Source organism: Podarcis liolepis (genome assembly GCF_965112155.1).
Source record: "Podarcis liolepis genome assembly, chromosome: 17".
Lineage (NCBI taxonomy): Eukaryota > Metazoa > Chordata > Lepidosauria > Squamata > Lacertidae > Podarcis > Podarcis liolepis.
Genome location: NC_139571.1, coordinates 2,574,541 through 2,591,396, shown reverse-complemented (window position 1 = coordinate 2,591,396; position 16,856 = coordinate 2,574,541). Strand labels below are relative to the sequence as shown.

The following is a 16,856-nucleotide window of genomic DNA, read 5'->3' as shown; positions in this document are numbered from 1 at the left end:
AAGAGATTGATAATTCTGGCATCCCTAAAATCTGCTGGGATCTCCTCTCTCTCCCAGATTTTTTCGATGAGCTTGTGAAGTTGTTGTGTAAGTTAAATTCCGCCCGCTTTGAAGACTTTGGCAGGTATCCCGTCTGGTCTGCTGGCTTTGTTGTTTTTCATTTGGTTAATAGCTGTACAAAATTCGCCCAGATCTGGAGATACTGCTGTGTGTACACACCCTTAAAGCAGGAGCAATTCTAAAAATGGAATTTTCTCTAGACAATTTGTAGGATCAAAATAAAGGAAAACAAAACTAAAGGTCGCCTTCAATTTCTATGAAAGCACAGGAATATGAATGAAACATGGAAGTGTCATAATTTCAGAAAAGTGCAAGCATGGTATTCAAGCCCATTTAAGAATGTAGTTGTCTAAAGTAGGTGTCTAAAAATAAGCAGGGATGGGGTCTGACAAACCTCTCTGTGCAGGGGCGCGTCACCACTAAATCCAATTTCTTATGGCCATGGCAATCATCTGCCCAAGCACATGTGGAGGGATGTCATATTGGGAGTAGATTTGGGGCAAGGTGACAGGTGAGTTGTACACATGCATCTAAAGTTTTGCTAGGTCATTTGACTGACAGGGCTTCTGTACCCTTATTTGTATCGCCTGTCACGGCATGACAGGGATAAGGGAAATCACATTCTCCTTTCCCTGGGATCCTTCAAGACACAGGTGCTCTCCTGGGCTTTGCGCCTCGGAATAGTTTTAAGTATCAGAGCTTTGTTGCAGTTTAGTAAAAGTGCTTGAACATTCTCCCACAGAACCACACTTTCCAGGGTTCACTAAGGAGAGGAAACAACAGTCAAACCCGTCTACGTCTGCTGCGTAGAGAGAGCTTATTTGTACCTTAGTATGATTGCTGACTGTATCCTGGTATTTTTGCATGAGTGTGTGAGAGAGTTGGATTTCCACCTGTTCAGTTGCTGAGGTAGCAGCTGAGCTGTAGCAAGTGGCAGGTAATAGTGTTTATCATATTTTTCAAAAATAATAATATAAATATCACAGTAGTAGATAGGTAGCCGTGTTGGTCTGCCATAGTCAAAATAAAAAAATTCCTTCCAGTAGCACCTTAAAGACCAACTAAGTTAGTTCTTGGTATGAGCTTTCGTGTGCATGCACACTTCTTCAGATACACAGAAGAAGTGTGTATCTGAAGAAGTGTGCATGCACACGAAAGCTCATACCAAGAACTAACTTAGTTGGTCTTTAAGGTGCTACTGGAAGGAATTTTTTTATTATAAATATCACAATATATTTAGCACAATATCAAGAGAACGCTGAACATACGGATATTTCACATTAAAAAATCATGTATAATTTCTTTATTTATACAAATAAAGTTAAGGATAAGTAAATTAAGAAATAAGAAAGCTACATCTTTACTTTGTACTTCCATTTTCTAATAGTCAGTACTGTAAAGGGGTTTAACCCTTTCACAAATCTGAGATTCTTCTACAATCTCTAAGTCTCATTGTATCACTAAGTTTAAATAACTGTGCTAGTTGCAGAAACATCCTGTAACTAAAAGAGTTTCCCCCCAGTGGCCCCCCCCCAATTTTTCCCCACTGAAAAGCTGGGTTGGTGGAGGGGAAGTCCTCAGAGCATCTTTACACATCTCTACTCATCTGGGCAACCCCAGAGGACTGGGTTCAATGCTTTAAGCACATCTGGTCAGACATCTGGGGAAGGAGCGGAATGCTAAATTTATATTGGCCCCTTGGCAGGAAAATAGTGCATGACTGGTTTACCAAGCTGCTAAAGGCACACTCTGGCAAGTTACTACTTACTACACAGCCACCTGTTTTTACTTGATGCCTGCTGTGGAGGGGAAGGGGGCTAAGGAGAAAGTGTGTGTGTGGCTAGAGCATGAGACTCTTAATCTCAAGAACAAGGGTTCGAGCCCATGGCTGGGTGAAAGATTTCTGCACTTCAGGGGGTTGGACTAGATGATCCTCATGGTCTCTTCCAACTCTACAGTTCTGTGATATGTGTGTGTGTGTGTGTGTGTGTGTGTGTGTGTAAAATTCAACATCTACACAATCTGCTTACTGATTTCACCAAGTATACATAGGATTGCTAGCTTTGTAAAATGAGCTTCTTCTGGTGAAAGACCTTATTGGGTAGGATAACAAGGTAGCAAAATTTTTAGGTGCACTGAGAGTGTAGTTACTATTGACTAACAAAATTGCTTTGTCATTTTGAGCTGAAATTGTCTTCATCTACAAATTGTAAACTCATCAACTATTTATATATATAAAAATTTAACTTGCAGTGCTAAATTTAGAGAGATTACTCTCTCCCAGGCAAGTGCAATAAACATGAGGTCATTCTTAGAGCACTTTCCTTCTGTGACTCTCTGACTGTTGTGTATGTGACTCAAAACGTACCAAGCAGCTTTGTAGAAACAATCTCTCCCTTGGCCTGTGTCAAAATTAAGCAATGTTTTCCAAATCTGTGTACTTTTTCATATTCGTTTAACTGTCATGGCTTCTTTCAAAGAACCCTGGGAATTCTGTTAGGGATCCCAGTTACACAGGTCTCCTCTTGATATGGCCTATGTGTGTGGGCCTGCTAGAACTGGTGGCAATTTCTCTCTCCCCCCCCCCCGGCTTTTCATTTTGCATCACCACCAGCCCATAGAGAATATTGAAGTGACCATTACTTTGGGTCAATATTAAAAAATATTTGACTGACTGATTGACACTGGGTGTGTTTTATGAATTGTAGAATTGTGGAGTTGGAAGGGACCCCAAGTGTCATCTAGTCCAACCGCCTGCAATGCAGGAATCTCAACTAAAGTATCCATGACAGATGACCATCCAACCTCTTAAAAACCTACAAGGAGGGAGAGGTTACCATCTTTTGAGGGAGCCTCAGCTATGTGTTTTGAGCACTATTTGGCTCTTTGGAATAGTTGGCCATTTCACTCTAGACTGGTGGATGGGACTTGAGACTCTCCAACTCCCATCAGCTCCAGTGGCCAAGGAGGATGGGAGTTGGGACTAGCTATAGATGGAGGGGCACAGGTTCCCCATCACTTCCCTAGTGGGCACTTACTACAGTCAAACCAACTTCAGTTGATATAACAGTATTACTATGCAAACAGTTGCCATAGTTCTTATCTTAATTATTCACAAAAGAGCCTTGTGAGTTAAGACACAATTCTTCTCAACTTATAGATGGAGGCTGAGAAGACAGGGACTTGTCCCAAGACCATCAAATTGGATGCTATCCCTGACATGTCCAAAGCTGGCTCAGTGAAGTAGGGAAAGGAAAAGGATTATTTCTTGTCTAAGATGACGTGTTTCTCCAGACTGAGCGAAGGCATTGTGATTTGGCCACATTGTCAGGAACTAGCTAGTTAGGAAATGAATATTGTGAAAATCCAGCTCAACCAGTCACTTTCTCCCAGTTTCATCTACCTCATAGGAGTGTTGTAACAATAAAGAGGAAGCTCATTTTTGATAAGCTCCTCAAAAGGAGGGGAGAACAAGAATACAATATATATAACCAAGCAGGCAGACCAGGAAGCTGCTTACTGTAACAATTCAACACGAGCCCTCAACTCCATCACAGGGTTTTCTAGAGTTCACCTGGCTCTCTAGTTTGTGTAGACATCCCTCCACTTAGCCCGACAAAAATCCTTGTGTCAGTCATAGATGTTTGTCCTTTCCTTCCAGGAGGCAGAAGGGGATCTCTCCTTTGAATTTCAAAACACCTGTAGTTATTTCAGAGAATTTGGGACAGGTTTGGGACCTCATATAGAACATAGTATTTAAAAAGAAAAAAAGGGAAAGGGAAAAAAGTTTGTGTTACTACCATGAACTAATGCTTCCTTACTCCCCTTTCCTCCAACCTTTTCCCCACAGACAATGCCCCCCTTTAGCACTGGGGTCATGGGCCATCACCGGGCACGTCGCCGCTGAGCCAGTTCCCCCTTTCCTTTCCCCACCTAAAGATGGCCAGTGCCAACGAGACTGAAGAAGCCCATGGCTCAGCGCCCCACGCAGCCTCCACCTATGCCAAGCTGCTGCTCTTGGGCCTCATCATCTGTGTGAGTCTGGCAGGGAACCTGTCCCTCTCGCTGCTGGTCTTGAAAGAGCGTGGCCTCCACAAAGCGCCCTACTACTTCCTGCTGGACCTGTGCCTGGCTGATGTGATCCGCTCAGCTGTCTGCTTCCCCTTTGTCCTCGTCTCAATCCGCCACGGCTCTGCTTGGACTTACAGTGTGTTGAGCTGCAAGATTGTGGCTTTCATGGCTGTCCTCTTCTGTTTCCATGCTGCCTTCCTCCTCTTCTGCATCAGTGTCACACGCTACATGGCTGTGGCCCATCACCGCTTCTATGCTAAACGCATGACCTTCTGGACATGCGTGGCTGTCATCTGCATGGTGTGGACTTTGTCCGTGGCCATGGCCTTCCCACCCGTCTTCGATGTTGGGACCTACAAGTTCATCCGTGAGGAGGACCAGTGCATCTTTGAGCACCGCTACTTCAAAGCCAATGACACCCTGGGCTTCATGCTCATGCTAGCTGTGCTGATCTTTGCAACCCACGTGGTTTACATCAAGCTCCTTCTCTTTGAGTACCGCCATCGCAAGATGAAGCCTGTCCAGATGGTCCCAGCTATCAGCCAAAACTGGACGTTCCATGGGCCGGGAGCCACTGGGCAAGCTGCAGCCAACTGGATTGCTGGCTTTGGCCGTGGCCCCATGCCTCCTACCTTGTTGGGCATCCGGCAGAATGCTCACGCTGCCAACCGGCGCTTGCTGGGCATGGAAGAATTCAAGGCTGAGAAGAGGCTAGGCAGGATGTTCTATGTCATCACTTTGCTCTTTTTGGTTCTCTGGTCACCCTACATTGTGGCCTGCTACTGGAGGGTATTTGTCAAAGCCTGTAGCATCCCCCACCGCTACCTCTCCACAGCTGTTTGGATGAGCTTTGCCCAAGCTGCTGTCAACCCTATAGTTTGCTTTGTACTCAACAAGGACCTCAAGAAGGGCTTGATCACCCACATTCCCTGCTGGAGGACAGAGCCTGAACTGCCCAGAGAGCCTTATTGTGTGATGTGAGGAGTGCCAAGGGTTGGCTAGAAGGCATCTGCCTGTGCCAAACTGAATTTGAGTTTCATTTCTTTCTTATTTATATATCACACAAGATGCCAAAAGATGGGTCGTTCTGCTTCCCCTGCAATTTTGGCCATGGTTCCCCAGAGTACTTGGTGTCACAATGGACTATGAGCGCTTCAGTTATCCCAGGGCAAATATCCAAAACCACTCATTAACTACAATGAGATCAGAGCTGGATTCTGGTCTCAGCTCCCCTGGGGTAAATCCAAAGCTATACGATGACAGTAACTGGTCCCCAGTAGTGTTCCAGCCAGTGCTTAGAAGGGGTACAAAATATCCTGTGCATCATGGAGTTTTCCTCTTTTTATAGCCCACAAACTCTATCCAGTTGCTTCAATCAGACACTGCAAAACTCCATAGAACCAACACCATAAACTTCTGTGTCCATTATTTCAAAGTGTTTGATCTAGCCCCTCTAAAGGTGTGTCTGGCATCACTGAAAAGAGGCCAGATTTTTGTACAGTGGTACCCCGCAAGACGAACGCCTCGCAAGACGGAAAACCCGCTAGACGAAAGGGTTTTCCGTTTTGGAGGCGCTTCGCAAAACGAATTTCCCTATGGGCTTGCTTCGCAAAACGAAAGCCCATAGGGAAATCTCAGGGACCTCTTTTAAATGCTAGCGGTAGGGAGCAAAGCCTTCCCCCCCCCCTTCAGAAGAGGTCCAGGAAGGCTGGCGGGGGCCGAAAGGCTTTGCTCCCCAGCGCCAGCATTTTAAAAGCAGTCCGGGATAGCAGGGAAGCGCTTCCCGCTATCCCGGACGGCTTTTGAAGGCAGGAGAGGCATGCCGGCAAGTCTCCGCCAGCAGCGGCACCGCTGCCGCTGTTGGCGGAGCACTCCGCGAAGCCTGCGCGGGCTAATGTCAGCGCGCGCAGGCTTCGGCATGCGGGCAAGTCTCCGCCAGCAGCGGCAGCGGTGCCGCTGCTGGCGGAGCGCTCCGCGAAGCCTGCACGCGCTGACATTAGCGCGCGCAGGCTTCGGCTTGCGGGCAAGTCTCCGCCAGCAGCGGCAACGGTGCCGCTGCTGGCGGAGCGCTCCGCGAAGCCTGCACGCGCTGACATTAGCGCGCGCAGGCTTCCGCCTGCGGGCAAGTCTCCGCCAGCAGCGGCAACGGTGCCGCTGCTGGCGGAGCGCTCCGCGAAGCCTGCACGCGCTGACATTAGCGCGCGCAGGCTTCCGCCTGCGGGCAAGTCTCCGCCAGCAGCGGCAACGGTGCCGCTGCTGGCGGAGCGCTCCGCGAAGCCTGCACGCGCTGACATTAGCGCGCGCAGGCTTCGGCTTGCGGGCAAGTCTCCGCCAGCAGCGGCAACGGTGCCGCTGCTGGCGGAGCGCTCCGCGAAGCCTGCACGCGCTGACATTAGCGCGCGCAGGCTTCCGCCTGCGGGCAAGTCTCCGCCAGCAGCGGCAACGGTGCCACTGCTGGCGGAGCGCTCCGCGAAGCCTGCGCGCGCTAATGTCAGCGCGCGCAGGCTTCGGCATGCCGGCAGAGGTCCGCGAAGCCTTGGCCGGACAGCTTTTGAAGGCAGGCGGGGGGAGCAAAGACTTTCGCCCCCGCCAGCCTTCAGAAGAGGTCCAGGACCTCTTCTGAAGGCTTGCGGGGGGCAAAAGTCTTTGTCCCCCCTGCCTGCCTTCCCAGGGGCTTTTAAATCGCCCCGGACAGCGGAGAAGTCCTCCGCTGTCCCGGGGCGATTTTAAAATGCCGCCCGCCAGCATTTTAAGATAGCCCCGCACAGCGGAGAAGTCCTCCGCTGTCCCGGGGTTTTTTAAAATGCTGGGGGTGGGAAGAAAAGCCCTTGTCCCCCCCCCCCAGCCTTCAGAAGAGGTCCGGGGACAGACTGTCCCCGGACCTGGTCTGAAGTCGGTTTCCCTAGGAACGCATTAATTGATTTTCAATGCATTCCTATGGGAAACCGTGCATCGCAAGACGAAAAAACCGCAAGACGAAGAGAATTGCGGAACGAATTAATTTCGTCTTGCGAGGCACCACTGTATTTGGATCTCCCAGAGTGAAGCCAAAGCCGTCCCACTCACTGGAGCAGAACCACTTCATGCTCAGCAGGGCTGATTTGGCTTTACAGCTGGAGGGTGTTGATGGAAGCAGGTCTCTGATGATGGAATCTGCTTCTGTAGAAGATTAACTCTCCCATTCAGTTATTCAGTCCATCAATTAAATCAATTCCACATGGTCTCAGAGTCTGAGGCTAAGTTGAGGGGGGCCCCACAGGGAAAGGAAGGATAGAGGGGCGGGGGAGGAAAGGAGGCAGTAGACGCAGCTGTTTAAGGGAATGCCATGGAGCTAGCCTTGACTTGGCTCCTTGTCAGTCAGAAGCTGTAACCAGGGAGCCTTGGAAACCCCACCTCAGTTGCCATGGCAGCAACCAATCCAAGGCCCTGCAGACCATGTCACCCTGGAACAATGCAAGCAGGAAGATGCGGGTGGGGTGTGGGGGAGGAGGAAGCCACCAAGAAATCCTCCTAACGCATTCCCTGAAGAGTGGGAGAAGGCAGAGACATCAACATGCAAGGCAGACAGTGGAGAGCATCCAAGGCTGCAGAAAGTGTAGGGTAACCACAGGAGAATCATGTGCAATGATGTCAATATGGCACATGCCCTGCTAAAATGGAAAGCAAAAACACTACTGTTGCAAGGCATATGTGCCACTATGCTCCCGCCACCCGTTTATTCTCACACATTCAGATCACACTGCACATTGCTTCCCCCTTGCCATGTCACATCATAGAACTGTTTGCACTGTTCTTGGGAGACAATACCAGATCATGTATGGAAAGCTCACCCTTCCCAGAGCTGCTGTCTCGTACCTCTGGGTTTATTCCAGTGGACAAGTTGTCTGTGCTTTGGGTCACTGACAGAAAGAGGGCAAATAGCCCTATGGCTCAGAAAAAGGCCCAGTTGTTCTAGTGTCTCTAAGAAGGGAGTCAAGCCTCGAAAAAGGGGGTGTGGGAGGAAGTGAGAGAAGAGGGGTACACTGGGCAGAGTGAGTGGGAGAGAGGACTCCAGTTCTGGGTTGCAGTGGTTGGCTTATTTATTTATCTATTTATTAAAGAGAAAGGGAAATGTGGGGGTTGGAACTCCTGGTTCTTTTTTCATCTGAACAGATGAATGGGGCCTGAAGTTTAGAGAATCTGGGAGTCCTGAGCTTGCTGGGTTCACCCTTAGTTGTGATACCCATCGGTCCCATTTTGGCTTTACCCCTCAGGCAGGTACTCCCAAAATCCAAGAAAATGAATTACCAGACATATTGCTTGAGGAGTGAAGGTGGGGAGACATGGGACATCCTAATTCAATGGGACTATTGTTAATGCTGAGGTGCTCCTCATGGGGTGGGGAGGGGAGAGAGGATTCAGGAGGAAAGAGGTGGTTGAGAAATGAGGCCTAGAAGAAGCACTGCTGGGAGTAACGTCAGAGAAAAATGGAGGAGGATGAGTGGAGGGATAAGTCAGGGAAAGTATTAGGAGCAGAGCACAGTTTGGGAGGTGGGAGTAGGGATGGGAGGGTGGGGACATCGCGAACCAGGTGGGGATGCAGGGATTGGGGCTGTCTCCCACTTGTTCCCCTTCAAAGGACCCAGATGCTGACTTTTGCCTCTGAAGACAAGACTGATCGTCTTCTCCTCCAGTCCTGCACCCACTGAATGGCCTTAAATCACTGGCCAGCATTGTGGCCACCCTGCAGAAAACTCTATTTGGAAAAATATGGGAGATGAACACAGATTATTTCCAGGATGCTTCTTCTGGAAAGAGACTTGAAAGAAGTTGAGATGTTTTTGTTTTTAAAAAGGAAATCGAATAAAGAAATTGCAACTTTAGTGGGAGAGGGAGGGTTGGGTGGGGGGCACAGGACAGATGGATGGATGTGTGTCCCCTGCAACATACGCTTCTGAACTTCTTTCAGATGGGGGCAGCTTGAGGGGGTGGGGAGGGAATGACTGGATTGAGGGGTGGAAATTGATTTTTGGGGTGGGGACTCTGTTCTATCCTGCCCCACCACCCCCTTTTTGTGTCAAATTTGTTTCCATTCCCTCCTTTTTCTGGGGATTTTCTCATTTTCTTTTCCTTTCCTTTGTTTTTTTATATAAATATATAAAAAACATGGAATGAAATGCAAAATTCCTGGGTGATTCTTTTTGAGTCAGAAGCAAAAAAAAAAAAAAAAAAAGGGAATACAAACATTCCGCTGAGGGCTAACATGACATGGAAGATCCACGGTCAGAATTCCCAGCAGTGTTTTTAGGCTTAAAGCAGCCCTGCATGTGTTATACTTTCCCCTGCACTGCACTACTTATTTGATAGAAATTGCCCCCCCCCCCGGAACTATTAGGTATGGAGGGAGAAAAGACAGGTATGTTGTGGGTACTTGCCCTCCCTTCCCCTGCTTCTAACAACTGGTGGGGGGCGGGTGGGTGCAATTTCCCCCAGGGGAGGGACCTGCACAAGAAAAATGCTTAATTCCTCTCTCCCTGTGCTGTGGCCCCAATTATGTCATGTGAGCTGAACCTGGAAAATATTATCAGAGTTCTTGGAAACTTCAATTTTGACCAATGGAAAGTTAAAGAGCACAAGGATTACAGTTGCCACCTTTACTGTGTTCAGAAGGTGCTTTTGACAGCAGAATGCCTTTTCCAACAGTGAAAGTTCAAGACTGCAAAGTGAAAGTCTTCTTTTGTGCAGAGTGCCTTTCCTCTGTGATGGGAAGCACTTTAAAACGTAGACAGAATGCCTTGGAGTATAAGCAGCATGTCCCCTTCAGCCGTGGGGAAATAATGGAATCACCAACCCCACAATTTGTTGTCACTTTGCAGACTCCTCTTCTGGCAAATGGCCAGGATGAAATGTTGACAAATTGACAATCCTAATGGGAATTCTCAGCTGTAATCCCAGATGGGATTTAATGCAATAAACAACTTTGCACATGGGAGCCCACTTTCAGTGTTAGGGCCCCAATATAGAGGCAAATGATATTAACGCATTTGCATGTAGATGCACTGGCCAGTGAGACAGAAGATGTCTCTCTCTCTTACTTTTCCCATACCTCCAATCTAGCCTTTATGATTCTGGATGCAACACAAAATTACCACTAGGAAGGCCTGAGCCCCAACTCTCAAATAATAAAAAATAATAAACCCATGATGACAAAGGCAGCAAAAACTGAACATTTGAAAAGCTTTTGTAAATAAAAAGGTCTTGATCACCTGGCAGAAGCCATCTAAACCTGGCTGGCAATGATTTCTTAACGGGCCCAGCAACAGGGGCTCCACCACTAGCACAGCCCAACCCTAGTCATAGGGGTGGCTAGTCTCTCTTCTACCCCAGGAAGAGGCTTTGGCTGAGCCCTTCCCTCAGGCTCCTCAGCCACTCACTACTATTTGTCTGTGTCTCCTGCTTGGCAGCAAGTGGCGGAAGGGTGTAATAAAGAGGCAGGGCCAAGCCTCTCTTGCTGGTCCAAATGCACAAGAGGTGGCTAGCTGTGTGACAGGGAGAAAAGCCATAGGACCAGGGTGGTATTGTTATAAAGGCGTTTGGCCCATGACTTGTGATTGCCTATCCCTAGTGTATAAATATGGTCTTCTCTAGAAAAGCTATTCTATATGGGCACTTCCATACTGCTATTTTTGATCACATGCCAGCAAATTCTAAATATGCAATTACAGTTGAGTAGGGAATCTTATGCAGCAAGTCCACTCCCCCAAAAGATTGGACATTTTGTGTTAAGTTGATGGGGAAATGCCCTAGGATGAGCAGGATAACGCTTGGTGTAATGTCAAATTTGGCTGCCCCACAAACAAATGGGGATGAATGTCCACCTCACAAACAGAAGGTACACAGAAGAGCGACAACCTATAGCTGAGGGAACAAGGGTGTCTCACATCCCGTGATCTCCTTAATATCTTTACTCAAACAGAGGCAGCCATGTTTCTTCTGGCACTTAAGCCCCAGCTCTGAAAGCTAGAGTTGCTTTGCTGTACTGTACTTTGTTTTACCAACCCCATCAGGAAACACATGCTCTGGCAGATAGCCAGTTAAGCCAGTCCCAGAAAAGGTGTATTGCTTTTGTCTGGTCTCCAGAGCTGCTGGACTCCATCCTAACATGCTCTGCTCACATTCCACCAGATTTTCTCTGTCTGCCAACCTGGCTCCATCCACAGCACCTATCTTGAAATAAGAAGCTGGCAAACCTGACACAAAACAAAGAAAAGTTGACACGGAATTTAGAGAGACTGCAGGCATTCTTAATATTTATTTATTTCTCAATCAATCAATCAATCAATCAAAATGTATATACAATTTGATAGTAAAGAAACCTCCAAGCAGTTTACCAAAATGTGTTGGTGCTGCACTATAAATGTAACAGGTTTCCCCACAACTGTAGGGACCTTGCCATCCTCTGCTGCATTTTGAGGTGACCAGGGAAAAGCTACAATGCTCTTAACTGTGTGGCATTTCAGAACTGCTGCATTGGTGAGAGGGATACGCCACTTCCCATTCTTGAGAAGGAAGGTAGGACATAAATGTAATTTAGCACAGGAAACTTGGTTTTTATTTCTTCTAACCTTGAAAAACCCCTCAAGGTATAAATAAAACCAGTAGCTTAAAATATTCATTATTTTTTAAAATTATGTATTTAAATGCAGGTCAGCCTGCTGAAACAGGTTTTTTTGGGCAGATGCCCCAAACAGTACAGCCAAGGCACTTGCTTGATGTCAAGGTGCAACTTGGGGGGGGTGTGTGTTCATCATAGGAGAAAACATGCCAATGTAAGCCACGTTTTAGCAAAGACAAAAAGATCTTTATAAAAAACATTATCAGCAGGAGAGGCTATTTGGACAATGGTGTGCTAAAGGAAGAAAAGGAGACTGCAGAGCTGAATGAATTCCTTGCATCTGGTTTGGAGTGGAAGCTTGCAGGATCTTGGAGCTCCCTTTCACAGGAAGGGAGCCTGAGGAACAAGAGATGAAATTCTAGTCCCTATGGGGGAAGGCTAATCTGAGGCCTATACCATCTGGTATCCTATTGGCTTGGCAGTCACCCACTTGGCTTTAAACTGCCTTAACCATTTTCCTGTGTTCCCTAGGCAACCCCCCCCCCCCCATTTTAATGTGAACATTTGTTTCAGGCAGTGATCAATATCACAATGACTTATCTTTAGGGCAATTAGCATATGTAAATGAAAACTACCAACCACCAGGATAGCTGACAATTAATTTAGAGCCTGTACAGAACACTTCTATTTCAGAGCTGCCTGGGCTTCAGTCTTGAGGAATCCCAGTTGACAAGGACAAAGCTTTGGTTGCACAACCTCCCTATCATCCAACTGCTTCTTTGGCTTTCCACAAATCAACCCTGGGAGAAGAATCCTTGCTTCCAAAAGCTGGATCATAGAATTGTAGAGTTGAAAGGGACCCAGGGGTCATACTGCAACGCACCCATGGCCGATAGCCACCCAACCTCTGCTTAACAAAGTCCCCAACCTCTCGTGGGAGGCTGTTCCACTGCTGAACAGCTCTTACTGTCAGAAAGTTTTTCTGAATGTTTAGCTGGAATATCCTTTCTTGTAACTTGAATCCCTTGGTTCAAGTCCCATCCCCTGGACACTAGACTTCTGTTGATGCAGCCCAGAAGAGCATTAGCTTTTTTGGCTACTGCATCACCCTGTTGACTGATGTTAAGCTTGTGGTGCACTAAGACCCCTGGATCCTTTTCACATGCACTGCTAGTAAAACAGGTATCCTCCATCCTTTATTTGTGCATCTGGTTCTTCCTGAAGAACCTAACATTTGAGCTAATTTCCTGCAAGACGTTGCAGAAATCTCATGAGATGCCACATAAATCTTGTGAGTTCACCAAGATCTTGCCAGAAATCAGGGCTGGTGCCAGTGCTGCTTCTCTGCCAGTGCCAGAGGCCCCACAGGGCACCACCTTAGGGACTTCTGCCTCATGGCCCTGGCAAGTAGATCACAGGTCTAAATTGTAAAAGTGCCATTCAAGGGTGCCATACAGCAAATATGCCACAGCCTCGCAAGTTTTTGGATGGCATTACCTGGAAGCAGGTCAGGAATGTTGTGTGAGAGTGAAGCAGGAATGGAGACCTGTCTCTAGACCACAAGCCAAGCCTGTTGACGTCCTGCTCCTATCCAGGTATGGCACAAACTCAAGCTGCCAAGGCACTCACCTACCTACCAAACAGTCACCTATGATTCAGAAGGAACACTGACACCCCTAGATACTATCACTAGTCCCTGGTTTTTTTAGTGGAAGCTCTCTTTATACTGCCCTACAATTCTGTCTTCCCCCAACATTTAGCTTAAAAGGCCAAAGTTGTACTGTGCCAGTTTCTGTGAGGGGCTGAGATGCAAATGAGGTACAGGAGTCTATTATTTTTAACACATTTAAGTATTGTCAGACAATGTTCTTCATTCACCATAATGGAGTAGCCAGTACTTACTTCTAAGCTAGATGAAAAACAAATCTCTACATAGAAATTGTGGGCAAATCCTAAAATGAGTTAAGGTGTAAAAAGGTTCACGTGAAATTACTATCAGTATTTGGATTTCAAAGATAACCCTAATCGTTGAAAATGTAATCTACATTAAAAAGTAACTTATTCTCAGGTGTATGTAGCTGAAAAGGCCATAATCAAGTTCTCTGTTTAACATATTATTATTTGCATGTACAGAATGACATTTTTGAGTGTCCCAAGTGCTTTGCATATTACCTCAGTAACTCCTTGGAGACACCACGATAAAATCTGAGGGCTCTGGGGAAGTCAGAAGGGACATTTTAAATGTGGTGAACTCACTCCTGCTCTTCTTGTCCTTGTTCTTTGCAACATAATACTTCCTTTACCACTAGAAGCAATCTCTAAGAGAAAATTGCTTCCATCTTCTTCTCTACAGGTCCAGCACCCCCAACAGGCACACTATAAAATGAAAACCTGCTTCCATAGCCTGTGCTCACATTGCCACCTTGTGGAACCTGCTCCCACAGAAGCCTTCCTTTTCCTATTATGCCACTCCAGCTGCAACAAACTCTCTTCATTCCTTTTCTACACAAACATCACTGTAAGACTACACCATACATGCACTCTTAGGGGGAAACTCTTTGCCACATAGGATATTTTCAGCTTCCTCAACAGGCGCCTTATTATACTACATTTATTTTTTATTTCTAAGCCCAGGTAAAAAATGAAGGGCTATTCCAAAAATGCCTCTTGATCCTCTTCATCAAGTTGCCTCATCAGGACAGATTTTTCTTGCATTGAGACAGATGCCAGGTACTGTCTCCTTCTGTCAGCAGTAGCTCTCCCGGTCCTCAGGAAAAACTATCTCACTGCTGCCTAAGATCCTTTTATCTGGAGTCGATGGAGATTTAATGCTATGACCCTAACCCTACTTACCTGGGAGTAAGCACCATTGAATTGATTGGTACTTAAAGGTAAAGGTATCCCTGACCGTTAAGTCCAGTCACGGACAACTCTGGGGTTGCGTGCTCATCTCGCTCTATAGGCCGAGGGAGCCAGCGTTTATCTGCATACAGCTTCCGGGTGATGTGGACAGCATGACTAAGCTGCTTCTGGTGAACCAGAGCAGCGCACAGAAACGCCGTTTACCTTCCCACCGGAGCGGTACCTATTTATCTACTCACACTTTGACGTGCTTTCAAACTGCTATGTGGGCAGGAGCTGGGACCGAACAACGGGAGCTCACCCCGTTGTGGGGATTCGAACCGCCAACCTTCTGATCGGCAAGCTCTAGGCTCTGTGATTTAGACCACAGCGCCTTAGTTATGAGTAAAAAGGGATCACTCCTTTGTATTATTTTGTAATTTCTTTCTTAAAAGAATGACACCGGTATATATACTTGCACCAGGAATGTTCAGAATTATGAGATAATGCTGCCATTCTAGTGTATTATATATAGTACATACAGATGCAGCCGAGAGCATGCCATGCACTGCTTTTGTGTTCTGTCTACTGACCCAGAGAATAAACAGCAGTGAGGAACTGGAAGAAATTTCAGCCTCATTTTACGGTCACTCCCACTCAGTCCAAGTATTCTACAAATTCCAGCAAGGGCATAGATCAGGGGTAGGCAACTTAAGGCCCATGGGCCGGATGCGGCCCAATCGCCTTCTCAATCTGGTCCGCTTTGGTCCAGGAATCAGCGTGTTTTTACATGAGTAGAATGTGTCCTTTTATTTAAAAGGCATCTCTGGGTTATTTGTGGGGCATAGGAATTCGTTTATCTTTCCCCCGCAAAATATAGTCCAGCCCACCACATGGTCTGAGGGATGGTGGACCGGCCCATGGCTGAAAGAGGTTGCTGACCCCTGGCATAGATGGTGAACACCTCTGCATATGATCTGGGAGAACTACTGTGAGACGCCTCAAAGTTGCAGGTTAATTCTCCATATGGGACAGCTGCATATTCTTGCATTGGAGAGGGTTGGACCAGAATCCTCCGGTTCCCTTCCAACTTTACAATTCTATGATCACTCTATGATCACTCAACTGCATGGGTATTTGTCTGTGACCCATGCTTTAGACCGAATCAGACAAGTATCAATGTAGTTTATTCTAACAATGGTTCTTCCAGATTCTGTGCAGAAGCGCTTTCCATGGATGGGCTCCGCCAAAGAGCCAAGGCTGTTCCTGAAAGAAATGTGTTTGCACTCTGCTGAGTCCCAGTGCAGCCTCTTCATGTAACTTTCTGTCCTGGATACAAGCCTCCTTTACTGTCTTTTGTTTGCTTCTTATGTCTTCTCCCTTTTATTCCCAAGTCTGGAAGGAACTGCAACATTCTGCCAGGGTTTCTGCCAGGTGTTTTCTGCATCAGGCATCGAAATGTCCAGAAACTGCCTCCCTTCTGTCCTCCCAACTGGAAAGGCAGCTCGTCCCTTTCCCCTCTGCCCAGGTACGTGACGCCATGCTCGCCCTTCCATCACTTTACACGGAGTTAGAGTTGCCCTTTGAATGTCCTCTCACGCATCCTGGAGAGGTCCTTCCCGAACTCTTCGCACCTTATTATTATATTTTTATTAATTAAACCTGTATCCTGCCCTGTCTAGCTCAGGGCGCCCCACGACAAAACCTTCCCAGGCCACCCGGGGCCGCTTCCCTCCGAGTCCTGGGCGAGCCCGGCGGGGAACAGGCGCCTCCCTCGCGCGGGGCTTCTGTGAGGCGGAGGGACACCGGAGCTCGGATTCCCCGCCCTCCGCCCGCAGCGGCCGAAGGCGCGCCCTTGCTTTCCCGCCGCTTCTCTCGCGTCCCTCGGCGCCTGCGCCCGATTAGCCCTGGTGCGCATGCGCCTCTCCCAGAGCTCCCCCCGACAGAGGCGAGAACCGAGATGCTTCGTACGTCGCCGAAACGCGGCCCGTAGAAAAGACCTCGCCAGGGATTGGGCGAGCGAAAGACTCGTCGACCTATCAGTGTCCGCCTGCCTCCCGGGTGGGGCAGGCGGGAGGTGGGAGCCCAGCCAGCCAGTCAGCTCGGGGAGGGAGAAAGCTCTGTCGTCACTGGCCCGCCCCCGCTGGCCGGGGACCAACCAGGGGCGGCTGCGCAGCTTCTCGCGCTCGGGCCGTTGGCGAGGCCCGTTGGTGGGGCGCCCCTCCCCCCCCTTCCCGCGGTCCCGGCGGTTGGGCGCGCGGCCTCCGGCGACGCCGAGGGAGCGAGCGAG

General features: G+C 48.0%; 1 protein-coding gene across 3 annotated transcripts in view; it reads left to right on the top strand.

Moving 5' to 3' along the window:
* LOC310696688 (putative G-protein coupled receptor 173) overlaps positions 1-5,648 on the top strand; it is a gene marked incomplete at its 5' end in the record, with an annotated part of 69,626 nt that extends 63,978 nt beyond the window's left edge. For 2 of the 3 annotated variants that reach the window (XM_083482499.1, XM_083482498.1), the window contains one exon: positions 3,911-5,648. In XM_083482499.1, coding sequence (XP_083338625.1) covers positions 4,000-5,112 — 1,113 coding nt within the window. In that variant the 3' untranslated portion in view covers positions 5,113-5,648. The remainder of the gene's footprint in view (positions 1-3,910) is intronic. The other variant, XM_083482497.1, reaches the window with a different exon arrangement.
* Positions 5,649-16,856: the final 11,208 nt, after the last annotated feature.